Source organism: Petromyzon marinus, chromosome 4, assembly GCF_048934315.1.
Source record: "Petromyzon marinus isolate PM22_M1 ecotype Great Lakes invasive population chromosome 4, UKy_Petmar_22M1.pri1.0, whole genome shotgun sequence".
NCBI lineage: Eukaryota > Metazoa > Chordata > Hyperoartia > Petromyzontiformes > Petromyzontidae > Petromyzon > Petromyzon marinus.
The window spans coordinates 17,869,225-17,894,042 of record NC_133670.1 but is presented as its reverse complement, the minus strand read 5'-3'; the positions used below and the strand labels follow the sequence as shown (position 1 = coordinate 17,894,042).

The following is a 24,818-nucleotide window of genomic DNA, read 5'->3' as shown; positions in this document are numbered from 1 at the left end:
CTGAATTAATCGTCATTTGGCCGCCCGATCGCAAGCTTCTAAAACCGTCAATGCCAGCGCCGGTGTGGAAAACGCTGGCGTAGGTCATCGTGGAGTCCCACAATTCCTCGAGGTCTCACTGTTAAACATGTAACGAATTCATTGATTAATGTATTATTAGTATCACGGTAGATGATTTTTCATCACAAAATATAAATTATTTTATCTAATAAAGTGTATAAATAAGAGACGTAAACAGAACAAAAACGTCTCAAATTACTAAATAATTTTAAGGAAAAAAAAGTATTAAACAAAAATATGTTATTAGGGCAGACTGTGCAGTGGAAATAGATAATGCACAAGTTGGACAGCAAGAATCAATTATGTTTAAGTCGATTCTCCACGCACAACGAAGCATCAAACAATAAACTCATTCATGAATTGAATCGTGATGATCACCGATATCGTGCCAATCCATCGCATCGTTGGTGGAGATGGGAAGGACCGACGAATGAGACCAACAATGGAGTGGAAGCCAAGAGAGGAAATCCTGAAAAAAATACGTCCATCGCAGAGACGGAGCGATGAATTCAGCTCGTGTTCAGGAGCAAGATTCATTGCCGCATCGCGAGACTGACTCCTTATCCAAAAACAGATAGATCACAGTCGGTGATGACGATGAAATTGAGACGACAAGTGGTAAAGATAATGATTACGACGAATTTACCAAAAGGTTCACCGTCGCTATAAGGCATGCGCAGATTCACCGTGACGGCTGCTGCGGAACCGACTGCACCCAACCCCCCACCGCCCCCCGGGGTCGGAGGGCACAGAGGCCACATCCGCCAGAGGTTTGTGAATCACCTGAAGCAATGAAGCCCCAAGAGAGAGTGAAGCACGTGACTCAGCGAGGGGCAACGCAGGCAGGGGGTCCCATTAAAAACACAAACCCCAGCCGGCTGATGGCACACGGTGGGGTTTTTGTTTCCCCGCAGGTTTTGAAGTTTAATGGATGCATTATGTGGCGTGATTATTTTACACGCATGCAAATTGAGCAAATTCCAACTTTTTTTTATCTGCCAGGGCAGAATTACGGGGCTCCTTGTTGAAAAGGACCCAGTGCTGACACATGAGCCTGTGCATGGAGCTAGGATGTTGATTTGTGCTACTCTGTGGGGGAAGAGTGTGGGGAGTGGGAGGGAAATTAGTGGATTTGGAGGGAGCAGGAGGAGGAGGAAGAGAAGGAGGATGCAGGGCAGGAGGTGACGGAGAGAGTGAACCGGCAGACACGGTCTGAGGACCAACATTAGCCCTGCAATTGTCCTGATTTGTAATCAGCACCACAACGAACAATGGACAAGCTCCCTCCCTCCGTGAGGTGCCCACAAGGACTAGATCAGTCACGATTTATACAGAAACCATTCAAGCTTCCAGAGTGGCCCTTTCAGCCACTGGGCCACAAGCAGTTTTGTCACAAGCCGGGGACCTCTAAACGGATTAATGTTGGGGAGACATTCTCTTCACCGCAGAATTAAATGGCAGCATAGTGTGGAATATAATAAGAATACCAATTTCCCATCTGCAGGAGTTATGCAGCAGCTTCACTGCTCAAGCCGGTCCGGGATGATTAATTAAGATCGGTCCGCAGAGGAAATGAGCAGCCCTCGTGAAAAGAAGTCTAATTTTTATTGCTTCCTAATTAACCGCGGGGCCAAATAATACCTGGCTCGGTAACGTGCAAAATTAGATGGCAATTAAACCTGCCGTGATTGAAGCAGTAAATAAGTGAGCGCACGCTCCCTTCTCTCCCTCCATCCCAGAGGTGGTGCCCTCACTCGCTGCTAGACGAGCTGATTGAGTGACTTGCTGACCGATTCACTGCCTTCCCTTGCCGAGTAGCTCGATTGCTCGCTTACCCATTGGTTAATGGACTCGTCGACTGATTATCTGGCTGCCTGGCTGACTAGCAAGCTCACGTTCTGGCTAACTGATTGGCTCACTGGATGATTGTCTGGCTGGATTGCTGGGTGGATTGCTGGCCTGGCTGGCTGGCTCACCCACAAAGATAATAATGGCACCTCGGGCTGTCTAGCAGCGCTCTGATTGAAACGACAATTTAAGCGGTTATGTGTGCCGCGCGGAGCAGGCTCGGCTCCAAAATCGTTCCGTAATGAAGTATGCTGTCCTCCTGCTGTGTGCAGTTATTTACCGCTGTTAAACTGCCATGAATATTCAGGGCCACCTTTCGTCTCCGAGTGCAGGTAAAACGCACAACGATGATACCTCGAATTTTTATTTAAAGCTTTCGTGACTGCAGGGATTCATATTCTTGGTTCTTTCGGTAAAGTCACGTAGAAGGGAAACAATAAAATAATAAAAAATATAAAACAATAAAATTCTCACGACGTTTCGACTGCAACACAAGCAATCATCATCAGGTGTGAAAACCACAGCAAGAAAATTTGAAAAAAAGTGGCCTATTATTATTTTATTGTTTCCCTTCCCACGTGACTTTACCGAAAGAACCAAGAATTTGATACCTCGATTGACACCCGGGCATGAGCTACAAGTGCATTGGAACACAAACCCGGATTTCCCCCCCCCCCCACTGCCCCCCTCCAAACCAACCAGTCGCCCCCCCCCCCACTTCCCGGTTTGCAATTGCCATAAAACATTCCAACGTGCCGCAGCAATTTCCCCAACGCAAGATTCCATAATCCCCGTCAGGTCATGGCCCACAAAAACTGGCAACAAAAATAAATTTATGGACAGTGTATTTTTGCTCTTTTGCCTCGCGGTCCTGCGACGGCGCCGGGGGAAGGAGCGTCGTGGGCGCACGCGAGCGAGCGTGAGCCGCAGATCGCAGCCCTCCGAGATGGCGCTCGTAACGGTGCGCCTCGTGTAATAGCGCCATCAAAGCCGAGCGCGACTTGTCAGTGCTGGGCCCCCGGATACGAGATGGCGTGTCCGTAGCCGCCTCTCCTCGAGCCATTAAACAAATAGCTTCCTGAGAGATCACCACAAACTCATGGCACCGGCCTCACGACGGCTCTGCGTGCCTCGGTTGACATCGTTGAAACGAACCGCTGACGTAGCTGGTTGCTGCCGCTGCTGCTATTGTCCCATCATTATCATCAGCAGCAGCAGCATATTTTTCATTCGTTTTTATGACCAAGAGAAGGTAGAATGAGATTGATATTGGAAGAAACCACAATTCTAAATTAATAAATGTGGACTAAATAACACGGGAATGATTTGTTCCTTGGTAGAGAGAGTGACAATGTGGATGCTGGTATTATTAGTGTGGTTGTCGTTGTCTGCCTCAATGAAAGACACCACTTGGTTTTCAGTTGCACTACTACATGGTGGTATATGCAGTTCTTTTGATATCTGCACATGGAATTGTCCAATTATCCAAAGCTAGGGCCCTCATCTCATTCCTACAAAAAAATATACCCATGAAGGTAGAGGTGGGAAACCTTTTTCCAAAACAGCGTTCCGATGTAATATTGCCCTCTAGTACCGGATTAGTGAATCTAGGATGCTTGCAGTGATGGATAAATAACGGCTATACGCCGTTTCAATGTGGCAGGTTTCAGGTGGCCACGGGCAGTGTGACGTGAAATCGTGGGCCTGTATTCGGCACGTGACCCCGTAGGTTCCTCACCTCTCTATTAAGGCATTGGCTAAACATGCCCGACCAGAACCCAAATGAAATCGAGTCTCTGGCTTCGGTGAGGCTTTTCTGTGTAAAGCTTTAAAATGGTCATTATCAACGAACATTTATCACTGGATACATGATTTGCGATAACGTATAAATTAAACGCCTTTCCCAACGTTTGATGACACAATGCAGGTACTGGAGGTCATGCAGTTGTTGCCTGGGTTGTTGTTGTGGCATTTGATGTTGCTGTTGCTTCTGGCTTGTCTGCTGTTGAAGAATAATCAAACCAGTTTTGTGCTCGGCGCTTGTAATTTGTCGAAATGAGCTTCTACGTCACTGTAGTAGTAATAATAATGCGCTTAGTCACTGTTGGGATCATCTTGTTTAAATTTCACATCTGATTTAATGCATAATCAATGAGCACTACCGTCGCAGAGAGGACCTGATATTAGAATCAATTAGAGATGACAGGCTTGGGACACTAATTATAAATTATGACAGCTATTTCTCCCGGAAATAAATTCTGTTATTTAAAAAAAACATCAGTTCGAAGGGTGGTGGATGATTTGCAGGCTACATTGCAGTTGTAATTATTTTCTGTTTTATGCAAATCAATGGAGCAATTAAATTAGCGTCTGCTTTAATCATTTTTACTTGCGTGTGTGAAACCGCAAAAGCAATATGCCTGCCTGGCTTTCAAAATCAGACGTGCCGAGCACTTAACCCGAGCAATGCAAAAACGAGTTAAAATTCATTACGGGTGACAGCGAACCTTAACCGGCACACAAACACACAAAAAACTAAAGACGTTCTGAATTAAGTTGGCTCTAACTCGCACTCAAAGCTGAGCTACAAATTACCGCTCTGCGTTCGGACCAAGGATGTGCGCACTTTGCACTTAATTTCAGCCAGAGAGGGAAATTAAGATTAAAGCTCAATTTTGTCCACCTCATGCGGGAGCTGGAGGAGAGTGTCTGTGAGGTGGGGGCGAGGGGCGGGGGGGGGATTCACTGGATGGGCCCCAGCCCTGCTACAAAAGGCTGATGAAGCAAACTTGCCGTGGAAAAGACGGCAGGGCAGGCAAATTAGCAACGCTGTAATGTCGCGAATTCCTCGCAATTAATTAGGTCCATCAGGGGAGGGGGGAGGTTTGAGGTCTGCGCACAAGAAATGAACTGAGGAATCGTGACATTCTTTCGATAATTAATAGCACGTAAAAATAATGACGGTGCTACAGTGCGATCTCTCCGCGGCTGTAATGGATCAGCCATGGCCGGCGGGCGTGAAACAGCAAATGATTTGCCCGCTATTACCGCCGCGCTACGCTTTGCCGGCGTGCCGGGGAAATGGGGGCCCCGGCGTTATGTTTTATTACCGTTGCCGGTGTCGCCGCTTCAGTCATTCCGTCCTGCCCTGGAGGGGACTTTAATTGAACGGCGCGTTCGCCGGGGACCTCGACACGCAAGAGGTCGTCCAGATCGCTGCCGGACATATTTAACATTAAGGTAATCAGCCCATTAATTACCCCTCGGATCATTAAATCAGCCAGTCGCAAAATGAAATTTCAGAATCTATTACCCACTTCGGGGGTGCTTCCGAGGTGGGGGTGTGGAGGTGGAGACGCAAATTTATCTGCGATGCAATTTTTACCACTGCCTACTCTCGTCGACATGCCCGCCCCCTCCCTCAGCCCTTCTCTCTCTCCTGCCCACCCCCCTCAGCCCCTGAGCTTTCCTCAACTCTCCCAAAGGCCCCCCCCCCACCCAACGCATGTATCCCCCTCCTGCAATCCCCTGGCACACAGGCCACCCAGCTCGGCTTCATCACGCCGCAGCTACAACTCAAGTGCGAAATGCACGAACTGTCCCAGACGCTCGTAGATTCTGCTGCTCCTTGCGAATTGAACACGACAGCGCCGGCGTGGGGAGCGAGCGAGCGAGGGTGCGGGCGCTGGAATGGGCAAGGGGGACACGGCGCGAGGAGCGGCTCGACCCGGCACAAGGGGGCACCGGCTCGTCGGCCTCCTCCTCTCGGCCAGCTCCAACCAGGACTATCGCCAGCCCCACCACCGCCGCCGCATGGTCGCCTCCCACAGCCTGCCCGTCCCACCCACCCCCACCCACCCCCACTCACCCTCACTCACCCACCCGAAGCCCCCCCCCCACCACCACCCCACTCTTCAACGTGCTGTCGATAACAAACCAGCCGGTAATTATCACACCGCTGCGTAATGTGAAACCCGCAAGGCCCTTCGCTTAAGGAGGTCAAGTGGGGATCTCAGACAAATGCTGTCTCTGCTACTTATGCAACTGAAAGACGTGCCACCTCCTCACAAGGACCCAGATAAATGGAACAATCACGCTGAGACCATTTCCCAACGCACCGGGTTGTCTGTCGAAATGGCAGAAGCTGCACGGCAGACCGTTCTCACTATTAAACATCTAAATATCCATTTCTGCCGTGCCACAATTGTTAATATTGTTGTATATATAGTTTTAATCCCACGTTTCCCTCAGTACTTTAACTTTGGGCTCCGTTCGTTTGAGCGAGCGCGAATTCTTGCCCTGTAGTTATCCCACAGCGAGAGTGGGAGATTTGGAGGGGAGTGCGGAGAGATGTGACATTTTAATTAGCACGGGGGCTGGGTAAATAATTAACAGAGGGGTGAGGAAGGATTGGGGTGGAGGAGTGAGACAGAGCACTTCGTAAATAACTGATGAGTGAGGCATCCTGGAAGGCAGGAAAGTGGGACATTCCAGGCTGCATGGCCCACACCAAATGCCGCATCCCAAATAAACAACTGGCTGATTTTTTGAGTCGTGCAAATCACACAGAGGCTAAACCCCCCCCCCCCCCACAAGGAATCCTTACTCATTACAGGCCACTTTATCTTTTCACCAGCTTCGAAGGGAGCGTAATTGAGAAGGCTTCAGTAAAAGTCCCCTACATGAAGCCAGTGTGATAGTGATGCAGTGGTTCACGCACCGCACTGTGAACTCGGTGAACTGAGTTTGATTCCCAGCTTACATCATTTCCCCCCCCCCCCCTCCAACCCTGCCCTTCATCAAGCATTGCATTCACAAAGAGTTACAAATTATTATATTTATCTACGCATTTGCCTTTTCTGATACAAGAAGCATTGCAGATCGCTGGTATTAGTACGGGTCTCTTCGTGTTAAATTCGTTTCACGAGTTAAAATGCATTTGTTAACAAATATAAAAGTAAACAGCATTTCTGTTATTCCCCCAAAAAGTTGGGAAATTGAGAACAAATAACAACAATTCTGCATCTTTTTTTTAAACAGCCAATGACCAAGTTTTGCAAAGGATGTGCCAGTACTTGACCGAGTTTGCAACGATAAGATATGAGTTGTAATTTAGTGAGTCGAGAATTGTCTTCCTGAAGCTTGTCTGCTTCTAGTTTTTGATGGGGGACTGCCGCTATCACGGGAGAATGTCTTCCTGTGGAGAATTATTTTCAAGTGAATTTAACTTAAAAAGAACAAAATAAACCTCAACAGGCGTACACCTGAAATTCTTACAAATGTGGATACACCATCTGCTGTCGGCTAAGAAACCACACAAACAACACACTAATGCTCTCCCACCACCACAAACTACTCTGCACAGGCCCGCTGCTCCCCAAACCCGCCCCTATAGGGCCGGCCAGAACACCGTCATAACGTTGCTAATTATACTTTTGTATCCGTGTAACTGCCGCGACTATGCAAGGTGCGCCCGCCGCCGCCGGAGCAGTGGACCCCCATCAGCGAGCCCTCAGTGCAGAGGAGCCTCCTGGGAGGCAGCAAGAGGGGAAGGAAGAGCCGGGCGCAGGCCGGGCGGCAGCTGGCCTGGGATGGCGCTCGGCGCGCACGAGACCGCTGCTCCCCCTCTCGAGGACTCCCCTGAGCCCCTTCGCAGCTCCAGGCTCCGGTTTCAAGCTGCCTTCAAGCGGCCCAGCGCCACGACAGCTTGTAAAGAGCATCAGACGCAGCGCAGCGATTTGCAGATTGCCGGCTTAAGCCCCCAGTTTAGGAAGCGATGGCTTTATTTGGAAGGCTTTCGAAAGCCATTTCACTAACACTGCTTGTCGCCTGCCAGTCAGGCACATAATTGTGAAAAGCGATCCTCCGAGGAGGGCGCCCGCTCCGCTGACGCTGCCGCTACCGCCGCTACTGACGACGCAGGCCCCAGAGCCCCGCCACCTTGCTACGGGGTGGCATCCCAAGTTTACGCTTTCTGCTTCCCAGTGCCGCAGAAACAAAACCAAGCCGGTTCGAATCGTGACACAACGCACGCTAGCGTGAGCCGTCTGCCTTAAAAAAAAAGCGTTCACCGTGGGGACCCGTGGCGGTGGCCACTATCAGTGGCTTTGCCGGGGGCATAGGCAGTCCAGCCAAGCTCGCATCGCGCTCGACCCAGCAAAGCAGCGCCGGGAAAACACCGCCTCTGGATTGAACTGCTTAACGGCATGAGCCACATTTGCGCACGCAACGCAAATAACATTCGGCTGCAACATTTGCATAAAAATGCTTCTGTAAATATGATGCGTGTCTTCGACGCATGCAATACATACATTTGTAAAACATAAAACACAAACGCAATGTGAGCTCACAAAACACCATCTTGTTCATTCAGCATCTTGTAGTGCATTGTAATCATATGCACACTCATTTACTACTGCAACTCTAGTTACTACTAAGTTGGTTATTACAAGGACCTTCTATCCTATCATCTGCACAGCTGCAAAGAAATAAAATGACCATGTCTGACAAAGACCAACATGTTGGTCACACGAGTCACGATAGCAGCTCAGCTCCCTGTAAAGACTTAATTTAGAGAGGCAAGAGGGTAAGTTGAGACTCCTGGCTTTCACAGCTCGGCAAGTGAACTGGATACTCAATGTAAAGAACAATTACAAAGAGAACCAAGTATAACGGTCATGCCCTGCAGCATTCGTTTCCTGCCCGGTGCTCTATGTGCGCAGAAAAACCAGTCCCACAACGGAGGCCGCTCGCACACCAGGCCTGACGTCGCGCAACAACGACACCGCCGCGCGGCGGTAACCGCCGCGCGAACCGAATCGGTCGCAGGCGAAACCGTCGCACGCGACACGAAACCACGCGACGCCGTCCCGCGCGCGAGCGAGAAAGACCGGCGCGGCGGAGCGCACCGTGAGCTGCGCGGGCCTGGCTTGGCATGTCCGGCGAGGGAGCCCTCCCACACGCCGCGCGACATGGCGTTCCCCACCGACACCATGACCTGCGCCAGCTCGTCGGGCCACTCGTCCAGGTCGAGCGAGCGCACGCGCGATACGTGCGAGCCCAGGTTGCGGTGGATGCCCGAGCATTCGATGCAGATGAGGGCGCCCAGGTTGAGGCTCGCCCAGTCGGGGTCTAAAAGGGTAGACGCACGGGGGGAGGGAAGGGGCGCGGACGAGAGAGAGGGTGTGAGAGTTAACAGCAAATTTTAAACGTAAGATAGAACAAAAAAAAGCTTCATTTAATTGTGTTCTTTGAGGGATGAATTTATACCAAAAAATGTTAAAGTACCATGAATAATGTGGACAACAAGTCGAATGTGCCTGATGAAATTACAATAATTGACAATGAACATTTTGTACATGGGTAACTGAACGTGGTTAACATGGTTAACTGAAAGTGGTCTAATTAATACATAGACATTTAAAATATAATTTTTGCTCTGTACATTGTATAGCTACGATAAAGTAGCATAAACAATCAGTCGGTAATACTCCTGGGTATAAGCAACACATTTAATGGTGTCATATCTGTTGGAACAAAAATCAGGCTGGATGTGGCCTATCACTTCGAAAGGCCCAACAATTGAGTTCAGCCATCACCGCAAGCAATCTTCGCTGTGTGCCTACTTCAGAACTGTGAAGCGACATCAACAATGTCAGTGAGAGGAAATCAGATGCATGCATCGCGTACGTGCGGTAGAGGTGAGCCATTGTTATTTTTCACGTTAATATTTGAAAATGCTAAGGTTGCGTGTTAATGCGTTGTCCATGAAAAGTGTATCAAATTCCCAATATTCCTTGGCTAAAGAAAAGGTTTCCCACCTCTGGGTCAAACTGAATGCGCCCAACGAAGACTGAGTCTATCGTCAGCATTATCAACCGTAGCGCTGCAAGGCCGACAGCTAAATTGGATAATGCCAGAATAAACACATCCGCAAAAAATTACAACACAGAAGCACTTTACAATAAACACGGAAACAGATGAACCCTTCTGGGTGACTGACAGAGTGATTCCTTAAACAGGAGCTTGCGCTATGAGTGAAAGGTTGCAAAGATCATTGGAATTGAAAGCCTTCCATTTCTCAAGCAACATATTTGGGGAAAGTTGGATTTAAGCCATGAAAAGGCCATCACACCGATACAAACTCCCAAGTTGCTTGGAATGAAAACCACGATTTTATTTTATTCAAGAACCATAAAATTAAAGTCAAAACAAGCTGAACAATATTTATAAAAACCAAAAGTGATTTTTTTTTTTTACTGCAACGTGTGCATAAAACTTTTTGGTTTCTGGAATTGAGGGACAACCACTTCACTTCCCGCTTACAGATCATGGAGTGAAATTGAAAAATCCACTTTCAAAAACGGCTCCACTCATTCAGACCTTTTGTAATATGAGTGGATATTCATTCATTTTTGTCGGCCACGGTTGACACAAACCCATATTGTGGCGGTAACATTTGTGGCAATATAGCGCGACACGTTTAATGTACAAGGGCCCAATTTAAAGGTGGGTCGAGACCCCTCAACCTTCACCCAAAAAATAAGTAATGATGTAAGCATTCGGTGCATGAAATTGTGGCGGCAGTTGCGGCATTGGCCGCGACGCCACGCGCAGCCGGGAGAACGCACGCGCGCAGTCGCGATGACCTTTTTACGCAGCCGTGCAGACCGACCGCCAGACCCAACGCACGCGTCCATTGAGTGGGGGGGGGGGGCGGGGGGAACAACTAAAACAAAAACTTAACCGTGCTATTTTATTTCAAATGTTCCGTTTTAAAAAGTTTAAATTAAAAACACTGCCGGCTGGCTTTAGTTTTTTTAGGTGTTTTTTTTTACACTCCGCTTTTATTTGGTCTCAATTATAACAAAGAAGGTAAAGGCTTAAAACAAACAAAACATGGTATCACAGGAACAATTTTGGCGAATAAAAAAAAATGTTGCTTTCAATGAAAGCAAGACATGTTCCTGTGTACGTCTCTCTGTGCCGTTATTAAGGCGGCTGAACAAAAAGTCAAATCACAAAAAGGGCTCCTCTTGATGGAAAATGTCCTCCGTTTCAACCGGGAGATGGTCTATTAAATTGCGATAGTGCACAGCTGCACGTGAATTCACCAAACTAAACCACTTCATTCCACGCCAGCACACAGCGGGCTACGAAACAGCGATTTGAAAACGGCCTGGAAGGGGCAAAGCAGGCAATGCCTTGCGCTGCGGATCGCTGTAGGCAGAAATACGGTGGCTGTTAATTTTTGTTTTGTTCAACATGAAACCATTACAGAGGCCGGCAAAAACTCACCATTTGAGCAGCCGAACACAACTGTGTAGAAAACAAGACCCTCGCAAAAAAACGATGCAATTTCCACTGGAGAAGTTTTCACCGAAATGCATTTGGGTGAGTTTCTCATTTGGACCAAATGAACGTTTGGAACTAAGGGTAGAGCACAAAAAAGAAGGGAATTTATCAAGGGGGAAAGAGTTTAAACTTAGAAGGCTCAACCAAAACGAGTATTCTGGCTGTAAATCTACACTGGCAAGTGATTCATTTTGCTATTTAGCATATAGATGTATTCATGTACTTAACAACAGCACAATAGCTCCTGACTCCCCACAAATCAGGACTTATTTGATCAACCCAGAGAAACAATGCTGTAAGTTGAATCCTGACATGAATCATAGCTAGTATTTAGGCACGTCACAATGCAGAGATTAATTTATTATAATCGATTCTTACTTTCAGTATTTATGCGCCAAAATCTTGCATGTGGGGATCAGTTGTTTGTGTGAAATGCAAAATTCAAGCTGTTATATTTTGGTTATTGCAGCAAACAAAACTGTATAGAAGAGGCATAACATTTGAAAAACAACCGCTATGACGTGGCAAAAACGACACAAAATTTACATTCAAGCGATTCTTGAATTGCGGCATATAATCGTGACTATTCATCGACTTCGCTGGCAGGATGGACCCTTGCCGGCCTCTTGATAACACAGCACATTACTGTGCTCGTAAGAGTCGAGCAAATATTCCGCGCGGGGGTCAGGCGGCACTCACTGGGGGCACCGCAGTCGATGCAGACGTCGTTCCCTTGCACGTCGCGGATGTTCTGCGCTGCCACCGCACTGCCTTGGCTCCCCAGCCGCGTCTGCAAGAATGGACAAATTATTAAAAAAATTGGCCATACTTCAAGAGCCAAGAGACAGGGCCGACAAATGCCATTCAAACCAGATTCATTCCCTGCAATCGGAGATCTGGCCTCACTACCTTAGATCCCAGTTCGCTGGATGTTAAGGGTCCGCTTTTAACTCTTACCTGACTGAACTCCTGTCTCCACATCGCAAGTCATTAACTTCGTTCACACGCTTGACTATTAAGACATCTGCAGTTAAAAACGCATATCCATACGCCGCTCCTGACTTTTGGAAAGCCTCACTGCCCTCGGTTGAGGGTCCATTTGTAAATCACGCCCAAGTACATACATCTTCAATAAGGTTTTTACTAACGTGCACTATATGAGCAATGACATGTGTTTATATTGGTTGATTTCATCTCCAGTGTGTCTTATTTAATAGTTTATATACATTTCAATTGTATTGTTAAGAACTTTGTGATGCCTTGGTCTGGAAAGGCGCCGCATAAATACGGCGTGGTTATGTTATCTAAGTTGTTATCTACCACTGAATTCCGGTGACATCTACCCGGAAGTTGGCGGCGCTCGCAGCGGCATTGCTATGCCACCGCCCGCGTCCCTGCGGGACGGCAAATACTCGGTACATCGAGCATGACACGACCCCGTGGCATGAAATCGATCTGTCAAAAGAGGTACCACTAATCATTGAACAATGGTAGCAGCAGTGGTGGCCACCACCCCTCCCCTACCGACCCTAGCGTTTGACGTTCAATCCACTCGCAGGTGCAGCGTCGTGGTCAGGTGACATACGGTGTGCCAAGAGTGGCTGTACTTTCGAACGGCTCATTTATACCGAGCCTGCGAGGGTAATTTGAGTAAAAGTGTTCACGCCGTGGATTGTAAAGCTGAGCATAACCCTCAGGCTGACCGATGGTGACCTGCGAGAACCTGTTTTTGAGCCGAGTGGCACAGCACCCTGAACCGTGGCCGAGCTAGGCGATGCGTGGAGTTGGAAGCAACTTCCGTGAGGTTCTGGAGCAGGGATTCACAACATTGCGGGCCGACGTAACTGTGCTCGGTGCTAAACGTGTGGCGAGTTTTCAGTTTTCACGGTCACCACACTCTGAAGTCTCTCGGTGATTTATGGCCGGTGCCTGAAAAGGTTAAAAACCACCGATCCTTTAAAACAGGATTGATATCCTTTATTTAAAACAAGAAGCCTCTCCGTGCTCAAATGAGCACGCGGCAGTGCTTACCACCACCGGATGTCCTAATTCAGTGGTGGAAATTCCACATTCCTTTGTGAGAACCAGTCTCTCCACGGGACAGCCACTGTTCACTTCGCACAAAAAGGTACTCTATTTATAATGTAGTATTTCCCCACAATTGCGCTCTCGGTGTTGTGCCTTGAGACGAAGCATCCTTTCAGAACTCTGAAAGGATGCATCAACCCTGCTGGAGAATGGCCTGTGAAACAGGATATCAGAACTAAACTTTTTATTTTGCCAGGTAAGGTCCACTGGGCTAGATAGCTGTGTTTTCAGAAGTGACTTGGCTACAAATGATAGCTCAACGCAATGGCTTATCACGTGGAAATATATATCAGCCAAATACTCGAAACGCATGTTTCTTCCAGTGACTTATTTATCCATATTAAGGACGTGACACTTTATTTCAATAGACACGTTCAAATTATCGTAGTCAAACTGATTTTGGGCTTTTTTGTCAACTTCAGTGAAAATTTTAACTTAATTTTTGTTATGCAGTCATCAGTGACCAAGCTGAGATCAGATCAGTACAGCTGAGAACATGGTTTAATCACGGGCGACTGAAACCCGGACTCGAATCCAGAATCTCAACGGTGCCGATTCAGTGCTGTGACTCCTGAGCCAGCCGGCCACCTCAAACGAGCACATTTTCACGACCTCAGAGACATAATCGTGCGAGTCGACCCCCAACCTGGATTTGAACTCTCAACCTTCTGATTACGATTCAAGTCAGCGCCACCCGCGTGGGCAAATTAAGGTGACGCATCCCTCCCCGCAGCGAGGGAGACCTGGGGACAAACGATACCAATGGAAGATAGGCATTGCTGAGCAAGGCATCGTCTGCTCGAATGGTCTCATCGTTTCGGGCCCGACCTTCGTCTTGCGGCTGTCACAGGACTGCAGGCTGGCGAGGATGCGGCCCTCGATGGCCTGAACCCAGGCGTCTCGCTCCTCCCAGCTGGGGGCCTCAAAGTGCCAAGTTTGTCCCGACAGCGACACCAGCACAAACTCAAACGTCTCTTCTGGATCTGCAATGGTGGGGTGTGGGTGGGGGGTCGGGGGATGGGAGATGCAGTGTTAAAACACACCTTCAAATATTGTGAAACAAAAAAATAAATATACAACAAACAAAAAACACCGCCACGTCACCGGTGGTCCACTTATTGTGTGCACCGGCGTGTGTCACGAACGTATCTTCAGAAGATGCACACACGAAAATTATGCACGTCACGAATTATATTCCGCTTTGCATTCAGTGTGATAAGTGATAGTGTAAAAATGCCATTCCAGCAGTGTCAGAAATTGGCCAACAGCATATGTGTACAGAACACAGGTGACAAGGATGCTACTGACTGAAGAATATGTGGGTGCCTGCATTTAATGTATCAAATATATCTGAGGCACACAACATAACAAATTCAGTTTACTCTATTTTCCATTTAATTATTTATCACATCGGGGGAAGGAGGGGATGGAATTGGGGCAGTGTGAGCAAGTACAACTGATCTTGAAAGTCAAGGGGGAGGACAAAAAACCGGGGCTAAAAGGGCCAAAATAAGTAAATAAATAAACAAGCCAAGCATTTTCTCCAGAGACTCACGGCGCCCGAGAGGTGAACCCTACGGCGTAATCAAAAGAGGAGCGGTGCTCGTGGCTCGCCACTTAACACAGGAAGAGACCACGCGGGGTTATCGGAGGCTGGCCGGCGGCACGGACACACGTTAAAAAAAAAACACACACACACAGCACGGCGAATCTAAACGGGGGGCTTTCGTCGTGCAATCAAAGGGCGGCTCTGACCCCCCCCCCCCCCGTTCGCCGCTTCTCTCTCCTTGTTTAGCATCGACTGCCGGTGTCAGAGGTGATCAAAACCCACCTTTGAAATTCAGCATCTTTTTACGAGGTAAATAAAAATATGCCGCAGTAAAAAATTAAATATTGCGAAAACGTGTTAATTAGGGACAAAATACTGCCCGCTACCTTTTCACCAAAGTTGAGATGGAGGTTTGACGCGTGTCCCTGCTCGCTGACGACAATGCCGACAATCAGTCACATCGCTCGGCATGGAAAACCATATTGTTAACGAATAAGATTATGACATTGCTCAACAAATAAATACAAAACACAATACAAATATGAAAGGGCAAATGTACCTATTTATATTTCCTCCAATGAGAGTAAAAAAAAAAAACCTACCCACGGATGCCTCTCAAAACCCCACTTTATCACAAACATGAAATTTCAACACGTATACAACAAACAAAAAAACCTTGTGCTATATCTTCTTCCACCTTGCTGGCAGGTTGTAGGAATTCAGTTGGCAAACGGCACGACTGCTACTGTGCTGCCCTTTTCCTAGCTGACCCGCTGCTCGGTGTTTAATAAACGGCCACGCATCGGTGTGGGAGGATGCGGGGTAGTAGGGGGTGGGTGCAAGGGGGGGGGAGTAGGTCAGACCCGTGCTGACCTCGGCGCCCGTGCCGCCAAACGAAGCAACAAATTAAAACGCTGTTGCTTAAATGTCAGGGCCCCCGTGCGCTCCACCAACCCTGGTCCATTACCTCCGCCCGTTGTTTTATTTATGCCCCCGTCCGACCATGGCCAAAACACGCGCCGCGCCCGCGTGCGTAATGCATGAAATTTTCAACTCGATTAGCCTCCGCTCCTTCGTTAATTTTCTCAGTCCTTTTTTTTCTTTCTTTTTTTTTAGCAGAGAGAAAGGTACATGCCCCTGGCCCGCTGTTTCATTACAAATAACAGCGTTTTACAAAATGCCTTGGTAGCGGCTTCGATTTGAGGAAATAATTAAAAACAAGGCACAAGGAATAAAATAAATAAAACTCTCCTCCATATCCACAACCCCTCCCCCAACCCCCCAGCACAAATAACCCAAAACCAGGAAATGATCAAAAATAAAATGTCCACAAAGCAAATCGGTATGCCGACACCCACCACGGAGAATCAAAGATCGCATGTCGTGTAATTGCCTCCTGCCTCGGCCCTGCTTCCAACATAAATGTTTGTTAAGCAGTCCATCGCAGGCAAATTTCCCAGCCTCACCTTTGGTCATGCCGCGAGAAGAAAAGATGCGAGAACTAACAGAGGAGCCCGAGGGATGGGGTAGGATTGGGATGGTGAGGGAGCAGGAGGTAGGGGGGGGACGCCTAAGTGGGAGGGAAACGGAGGAAAATTTGTACCAAAAAAAAATATACAGCGAGAGACAGAGAGATGTCACAAAGAACAAGCGTGAACGCGCGATTGCTGTGCCCCCTCCCATGCCCCCACAGCCCCCTCTCCCGCACCCCCCCCCCCACCCCTTTACCACACACTCCCCCTGCCCCCTCCCCCCCCACACCTTGTAATCTCATCAAAAAACGCCTTGTTATGTGTTCGCCGTCAAAGTGAGGGAAGATCAATACGAGCAAGTTAACGTCTGTCATTATGTGTGTCATGCTGTCAGCGCGATTTAACGGCACGTATTGCGCTTTGAGCCGCGCACACCGCGCACACACCGCACGTACAGAGGGTCGACAAAAATGTTGGGACGCTCCACCCATTGATGCATTAGCCGACGCAGCCCATTATAACGTCAACTCGCTGTCCCCACTCGTCGCTCTTCCGCTCGCCCGTCACGACTGCCCTATTATTTTCTATTTATTTACTACTCCGGACTCGTTTTTTGGAAAAAGGGGGGAAATTTAAATAAGGATCGCGCCAACTTGATGAGCTGTGACTCGTACCCATTGCGGTCAAATAATTCACAAGATGGGTTTTTTTGTATTATTTCAAACAAAAGAACGCGTGGAATGAAATAAAAAGAATACATGGAGAAACGCAGAATAGCGAATACCCTCATTAGCGTCCCTGGAGAACTGAGCCAGTCCACATCATTTTGAAAAAACTAAAAAAAACTAAAACTTTTTTTTGGTTTTCACAATGTGTGCATTAACTATAGGACAACAAATGTTTTTTTTTTATTTACAAATAAAAAAAATCTTAATCATAATCCTCACACTATTCGGCTATTTTAAACCTGCAATTGGCAAGATGTTGATTATTTACAGTTAGGCATCCAATGGGTAAATGTCCAAAATAGTTTTGTTTCAACGAAGAGTACAAGTGAATAGTGTGAAGTATCATCAAATAACCCTCATGACTATGTAACTATTATTTTTTTTACCAGGTAAAGCCCACTAAGCAATTAGTTCTTTGTCCGAAGTGACCTGACCACAAATGATAGCTCAAGGAAGTGGCTTATCATGGGGAAATTTATAGCGGCAAAATACTCTTAAGGCATGTTTATAAATGTGGAGGGAAAAACCTGAGGATAAGGATAAAAATCCACAAGACCACGGGGAGAACATACAATATTCAAATATACAAGCGTCAGGGTCGGGGTGGAACCCACGACTTCCTGCATACCAGGCGAGGGAGATAATATCTCACCACAGCGGCACCCATACAATAACTTCCGTCATATGGATGGATGGGGAGGGGGGCTTCATCCAGCAGTGTTCTGACAAAGGGTTATCATTATGCAATGAAAACGGTTCCCAATTAAGATTAAAGGAATACAAGGAATGACAGAATCCCGAGTGAATTCATCAATATGTGACCACGCAAACAAGAGGGAGGCTTGAGCAGGAACGTAAACTTCCAGTTATAACTGTACAATTCAGAGCAGTGGTTAACAGTGGGACACAGCTGACTCGACATCGATAGTGTCATGCTGGCTCTGTACGGTGATCCAGCCATAGCCGAAACTGAAGTTAAATTGGGTGGGAATCACCGATGCCTTTTAAATATAAATATGTAATAGAAAAACATATTTTGTTATAGAACTGATGGCCATTTTGGGCAATTCAGCATTACTTCACCCACAGGGTTGTGGCATTCCCGGCTAAACATTCCCATGGGAGAAAATGTTTCCCTTCCAAGAGTACCAGATCAGAAATTCGTTTTCAAAGCAGTTGTTTTTTTATTTCAGATAAAACACCCATCACCGATTTCTATTCTTACGTGTTGCATTCAATTTGGTTATCACTAACCCATGCCGACATTTTATTTAACAATTATGAGCATCCCTCCACACCAAACGTATATGAAAAGAATATAACATTATTGCTAAATATTTACTTACAACATTAAGATTTAGACAACACCGCTCTTGCGACGTACAACAGCGGTTTAAACCTTTCGGAGTGGTGAGGGGAACAAAATAGGCAGGTTCTTTTTCACCCCCTAAGGTGCACCTCTCGTGTATAGGGTCACCGAAATACCAACGAGGAATCGACTAAATTGGTTTTGGCCACATCGATTCCTGGAATGGATACCGCTCGTGAGCCAGAGCCTGCCTGAGCGAGGCAGAGCTGAGACGCTAAAGAATGGAGGCCACATCCTTACTGCCTCGAGGGAACCCTTTATTTATTACAAGTGTAAATATAAAGATATTCATTTATCATTCTCGCTATCGATAGTGCCATTTACCCCCTCCGTAAAATAGTTTTTAATTACGTGATAAAACAAATCGCCCACTTGCCTTCTCCTCTCTCCGAGATATGCACGGTCCTAATGGTGTAAATGATGTCTGCATGATAATACCAATAAGTACATTTAATAAGACATTTAAAATTCAAAGAACAATAACAGAACAAGAAACCATCGACAAGAGGAAAAGGAACTTGGATGTGGTGGTGCATGTCCGTGATCTAGCTCTTTGGAGGTAAAGTTTGGTGGATCACGCAGAGTACTATGATACTCAAAAACCTGCAGGGCTGCAAAGTGCTCAGGTGACGCCAGGACAGGAAGTGGGTTCATGAACCCATCTGTGTGGATTTTTTCGTTTTATCCACACATATGCGTTGTGAATTGTTTTCTGCCTACTCTTGTTTCCGCCCACCACAGAAATATTCCTTAAACGGAGTTAGTGAAACCTCTCAATGTGGGAGACTCGTGGAAGAGTGTTGAGACTCTGCGAGACTTTCTTGGGAAAATTTAATAAACTACTATTATCTATTATATTACACAGAAGTACATCACAGTAATTAAATCAACAGTCAAAAACACAAAGTCTTGTGATTGGATATGACTCGGGGGAGGAGTGATGAGAAGAGGTGTGCGACAAGAGGGTTAATGGGCCAGCACAGCAAGTGGGTGCAAGTCCGGTGGAATAAATCATAACAAGCCACATTCCTTCTCAGTGGTTAATCGTACATGGTACAAACCGAGGGGAAAAGTCACGCAAGGTGTTTTATGCAGCCGAGTCCTGATTCTACCTCTTCCAGTCACCGACAACCGAGGCTCAAGTGAGAGCTACCCTGGCACTCACTGCAAATGTCAACAGCTGAACTTTGGACGGGCCGAGAGAAAATGACAAAGCGGCGCGCGTGTTAAAGCACACACTGACAGGACCTCCGTGCCTTATCTTCCATTCTATAGAATAACAGGTGTGTGTTGGGCAGAGTTCACGGGGGTTTGTGTAGCTCTTTCATTCTGCAGTTCGCCCCTGTCAGAGGAGATATCGTCTCGTCCGACACGCCGCATGTGTCGGGGACTTTTGGGCCATCAGTTCCACCATCTCCACAACCGTCATACAGTAATGCCCCGGCATCGCTCTGTGTCAGCGACGGCGGCACAACCAGGCCCCACCAGGACCCACAATCACAGAGACATTGGCGACCTTTACCCTGCCTCCTCCGGCCTTGAGACTTGCTGGCCTGGCTGCGGCCAAGAAGACTGAAAGCGTAATCATCCTCGGGGTGGTCAAAGGCAGTCACAGCGCCGCGATGACAGCTTTCCGATAAAACCGGCAAGATTTTCCGGCAGTGATGCCGTCAACGTGTGACCGGCAACGGGGGTTGGGGGGGGGGGCGCTGAACACGGACGTGGGCGGTCTAACGGGCAGACAAACGACCGGCCTCTGTGTCGTCGCGTGTATATTAGGGCACAAATCAGCGCCGCCGAGGGTTGAGGTTGGTGTTGGGACATGTGTGGGGTCCTGCACAGAGGAGGGTATTGACAGAAAGGAGTCACCAGACACTTTTTACCAGAGTCGTTTGGCTGTCACTGGGGTGACTTACCTTGGTAATGCCTGGGTCATGTGATCTAAACACATGCGCCGGGAGTGGTGGGGAGCGCCTGTGATCCAGAGCTTTGGAGGCAAGGGTTGGTGGATCACATACAGGTTTGGGAAACCTCACTGGGTTACTGGGTGGCTAGGAGATAACGGGAGAGAAAGTGGGTTCATGACCCATCTGTGCGCATCTTTGAGGGACATCTAATGGGCACGTTTTCTTCGGGAAAGGCACTCTTAAAAAGAGCATTGAGGCTTTGTGAGGCTTTCCTGGGTGGATAATGGAAATTGTTTATTATTAGAATTCTCAGCACCTACTGTCGAAATTCTATTTTAAGTTACAATTCTGAAGGCAGAAAAAACAAATCCCAGATGTTTAATTAAATTAACAAAATGTGTTTAAACTGTAGACAAAAAAGGTATCACCTGCCTAATTCAGTAGTTAAAGATTAATAAATATGAAGTACATTGTTTCCTGATTGCTTTGATTTGTTTACTTTTATGAGCATGGTAATTCCGTGCAATTAGCGCTGGTAATTGGGCGTTTGCACGTGTAGACAACCTGCCATCTGTTATTTGGACAAGCCCCTCGCTACGTGCAATAACGCGAGAAATATAATTTGCACACCTGATGGGCTTTTAATTATAACGGTGCCGTCTGAAGCCATTAAGGCTCGGAGCCACTCATTTGTGAGAATGGCGCTCGAAGCAGTCACTGGCCGGAGGGGACGGGGAGGAGAGTGGAATTAAGCGAGCGTGAGAGCGGGGAAAGACACAGGAGACATCATCTCGGTGGCGAGATTTTAACTCCCTCGGCCTGGCATGCACGAGGTCGTGGGTTTGATACCGACCCTGACGGCATTTGGAGTTTGCATTTTCTCTCTCCCTGTGGTCGCGTGGATTTCTCTCCGGGTCCTCCGGTTTTTCCCTCCACATTTAGAATCCACCTGTCTTCAGAGTATTTGGCTACTATACATTTCCACGTGATAAGCCACTTGCTTGAGCTATCATTTATGGCCAGGTCGCTTCCGAAAAAGAGCTATAAAGCTCAGTGGGCCTTACCTGGTAAAATAAACAAATAGTTTAGAATTAGTAGTTTAGATACATAGTTAGGTAATACAAATGAGATACTTGACCGCATACTCAAGGGAGACCGATAAAGAGGCTTACAGACCGGTATAATATAAAGGGTCGTGGAAATATAGATTGTTAAACACTCGAAGGTCGATATTTGTAAGGAGACGTCGATGAGTAGACGGACAGATAAAGAGGCACTGTGACGAAGATAAACGTGGATGGATTGAGACATCACGAGCCGGAGATGAGCAATGAAATGAGAGAAATGGGGGAAGAGATTGAGAAAAAAAACATGCAAGAGGTAAATACTCTGACAGATTGACAAATAAACATATGAACTGGGTGCCAAGACAAAAATATACCGAGTGACACACGGACACAAATAAACAAAAAGAGACAGGGGGAGGCAGACACAGGAAAAAATAAACACAGAGACATAATGAGATACAGAGAGACACATATGTACTCACAGACAGACAAGAGACACACAAGACTGAGAGCAACAGAAAGACAGAGGCACAAAGAGACAGAGTGGACTGGAGAGACAGATAGACGGGAGACATGGAAACAAAAGAAACATGTAGACAAAAAGACACAGCGAGAGACGGACACGTACAGAGGCACAACGCAGTGAACCACACGGTAAGAGGCGCACACAAAGAGACACAACCACAGATACACAAAGAGACATGGACAGACACAAAGACACACACGGTGAGCGACACACAAAGGCAAAGACCCCCCGTATAACCTTAATAGACTGTTGGGGCAAGTGCTGTTCGCGCTATGAAGACTGGCACAGCCACATGCCCAGCCACCTTTGTCTCCCCAGTGGCGATGTTCAGACATCGCACCAGTTACTCAATTGAGGCTGACTCGAACCAAGGGGAGGCCCAGGACCGGTTCAAATATTCGTCACTGACGCTGGCCGTGAGCGGGAATCGAACTCGGGGTCTCCGGGTTCGGAGCGCGGCGCGCTGCTCGCTACACTACCGCTCCCCACACACAAAGAGAGACACACAGAGACTCCCAGCAGTGAGACAAAGAGACAGCCAGAGACCACGCAGAGACACGAGCAAGAGACGCGGAGACGCACGCGAGCTGCTGCTACTGCTGCTGCTGGCTGCTGCTGGCTGCTGCTGCTGCTGCTGGGGCTGGGGCTGCTGCTGCTGCTGCTGGCTGCTGGCTGCTGGCTGCTGCTGGCTGCTGCTGGCTGCTGCTGGCTGCTGGCTGCTGCTGCTGCTGGCTGCTGCTGGCTGCTGGCTGCTGGCTGCTGCTGCTGCTGCTGGCTGCTGCTGCTGCTGCTGCCGTCTCCGCTGCCCCGCTGGGCTGCAGCGGGCATCGCATTAAATTACGGCGGCGCTTCACTCACGCGCAGCAGCTTCTCGCTGCCATTAAAAATGACTCCAGAGCACATGTGCAGACTCAAACAGTTACAACATAAAAGGAGGAGCAGAGTAGAGGAGGCGGCGGGGGGGGGGGGGGGTACCAGTGAGAGGGAAAGGATACACGGGGAGGAGGGGGTGACGGTGGGAGTTGGGGTGGGGGGGTTGCCGGTGGAGGAGGAGGGGGGGGGGGTGAAAGCAGCAAAAAAAATAAAAATGAGGGTTGGCGAGAAACAAATTGATTCGCGTGCCTCGGCTGCCGTAAATGGAGTTGCTGGCTCGCATCACTACACGTAAGACGCAGCGAGATGGGCGCGGGGAGTCGTTCCGTCACAGTTCGCAAACCCTCCTCGCTATTAGTGTTATTATTTTCTCCTTCTTTCGCTCTCTACGGTTCTTTCTCGGGGTTTTTATATTTTCAGGGCAGCACTGCCCATCCGCCCACCCACCCACCCACCCCGTCATTGTTAGCAATGTTTTCGTGGGCGAAGTGGATTGGTAACGCGGCGCTCGCTACCCACTCAAGAGTCCCGGTGTCCCCGTGTGCCAGGCAGTTGGGTACGTGTGTGCGTGTAATTGTAGCCCTGTGTGTGCGTGCGTGTTTAGGTGTATACTTTGTCCGGGTGTGTGGGTATGAGTGTGCGCTGTTATCTGGTCTACCTGTGAGTCGGGGAATCGGTAGTGTCGCGGTTAGCGGCGCTGCGCTATGAACCCAGCGACCCGAGATTGATTCCCACTCAATGCCAACACCAGTGACAATTATCTCAACCGGTTCTGGGCCTCAAATGAGTAACTAGTGCAGTGTGTAAACATCACCACTTGGGAGACAAAGGTGACTGGGCATGGTGCTGGCCACCCACCCCCTCGTGTGCCGTGCCAGCCTTAAATAAGTGCTTGCTAGCAGCACTTGCCCCAATAGTCTATTCAGGCCAAAACGAGGGATCTTTGTCTTTTTTAAGCATACACTTTCTGGGTACATGAGTATGCGTTGTTGTGTGGCCTGCCTGTGAGTATGTGTCGTTGTGGCTGTGTGTGTATTTAGGTGTACACTTGTCTGGAAACCTCATTTACAAATATATATACACACGCAGCATCACGTGTGGTGGCAAGATCGGTCTCTGTGGAGGACAGTACTGGGCAGTTGGCGGAAATCGCCCTCCAGCAATAACGGAGGGCAAAGGAGTGACTCTCACAACAATGAGCAGAGCGCTGGGCGACTAAAACGCAGCAAGTTAGCACAATGGGGAGCACAGTTGGTGCATCTGCCAGTCATCTCAGTCGGTCAACCCATGGCCCCGTGACCTCCTGCCAGTGAGCCTTCGACAATTCACGTGGCCTCAAAGGGTACCTAGTCTCGCACAAGTGTCTTAGTGGTGAATGGCGGTTGTTATTGGTGTGGTTTTTGAACACGTCCATGTGTAAGTGAATGTGCGTACATCTGGACGCATGTCCACGTGAACACGCCTGTGTGTACGTTAACATGCGTATGCATGGGCGCGCACATGGGTGTTCGGTGGGTGTGTGCTCTGAAGCTCACGGCTGTCTCTCATTCGGAACAAGATAAAAATGAACCATCACGACAGCTCCGATTTTTCAGCTGTCGGCAGTTTAGAAACGCATACGTGGAGTTTCGCCGTGAAAAATGTGCTGACAAAAACATGGCCTTCCATAACCGCCGTATCAAAGCAGCTTTTCTCGACTGTCCCCGATGCCCAAAGTCTCATTTAAGACGGCGTTTGTCAGTGCCCGAGAGTGTGGGCAACTCCTGCTCTCAGGAAGCAGCGCTTTCCGTCCCGAGCACTTCCAGTGCACAATCCCTGGGAGCCGCGTTTTAACCGGCACGCGTTAAAACGCCACACGCGGCGCGGCAATTCTACTCCCCCGAAATCCAATCTTTGAGATTTTATTAAATATCCCATTATGTGATTCTTCCTATAAAATGAAATTAATCGTAATGTACGTCGCAACAACGTAACAAG

General features: G+C 48.1%; 1 protein-coding gene across 3 annotated transcripts in view; it reads right to left on the bottom strand.

Annotated features, from left to right (window-relative positions):
* Window positions 1-24,818, bottom strand: part of LOC116938557 (arf-GAP with GTPase, ANK repeat and PH domain-containing protein 1-like) — a 176,386-nt gene that overhangs the window by 19,970 nt on the left and 131,598 nt on the right. For all 3 annotated transcript variants that reach the window (XM_076059408.1, XM_076059407.1, XM_032945827.2), the window contains exons 14-16: window positions 14,179-14,333; window positions 11,962-12,052; window positions 8,817-9,039 (exon numbers count right to left, since the gene is read on the bottom strand). In XM_076059408.1, the coding sequence (XP_075915523.1) occupies window positions 8,817-9,039; window positions 11,962-12,052; window positions 14,179-14,333 (469 nt within the window). The remainder of the gene's footprint in view (window positions 1-8,816; window positions 9,040-11,961; window positions 12,053-14,178; window positions 14,334-24,818) is intronic.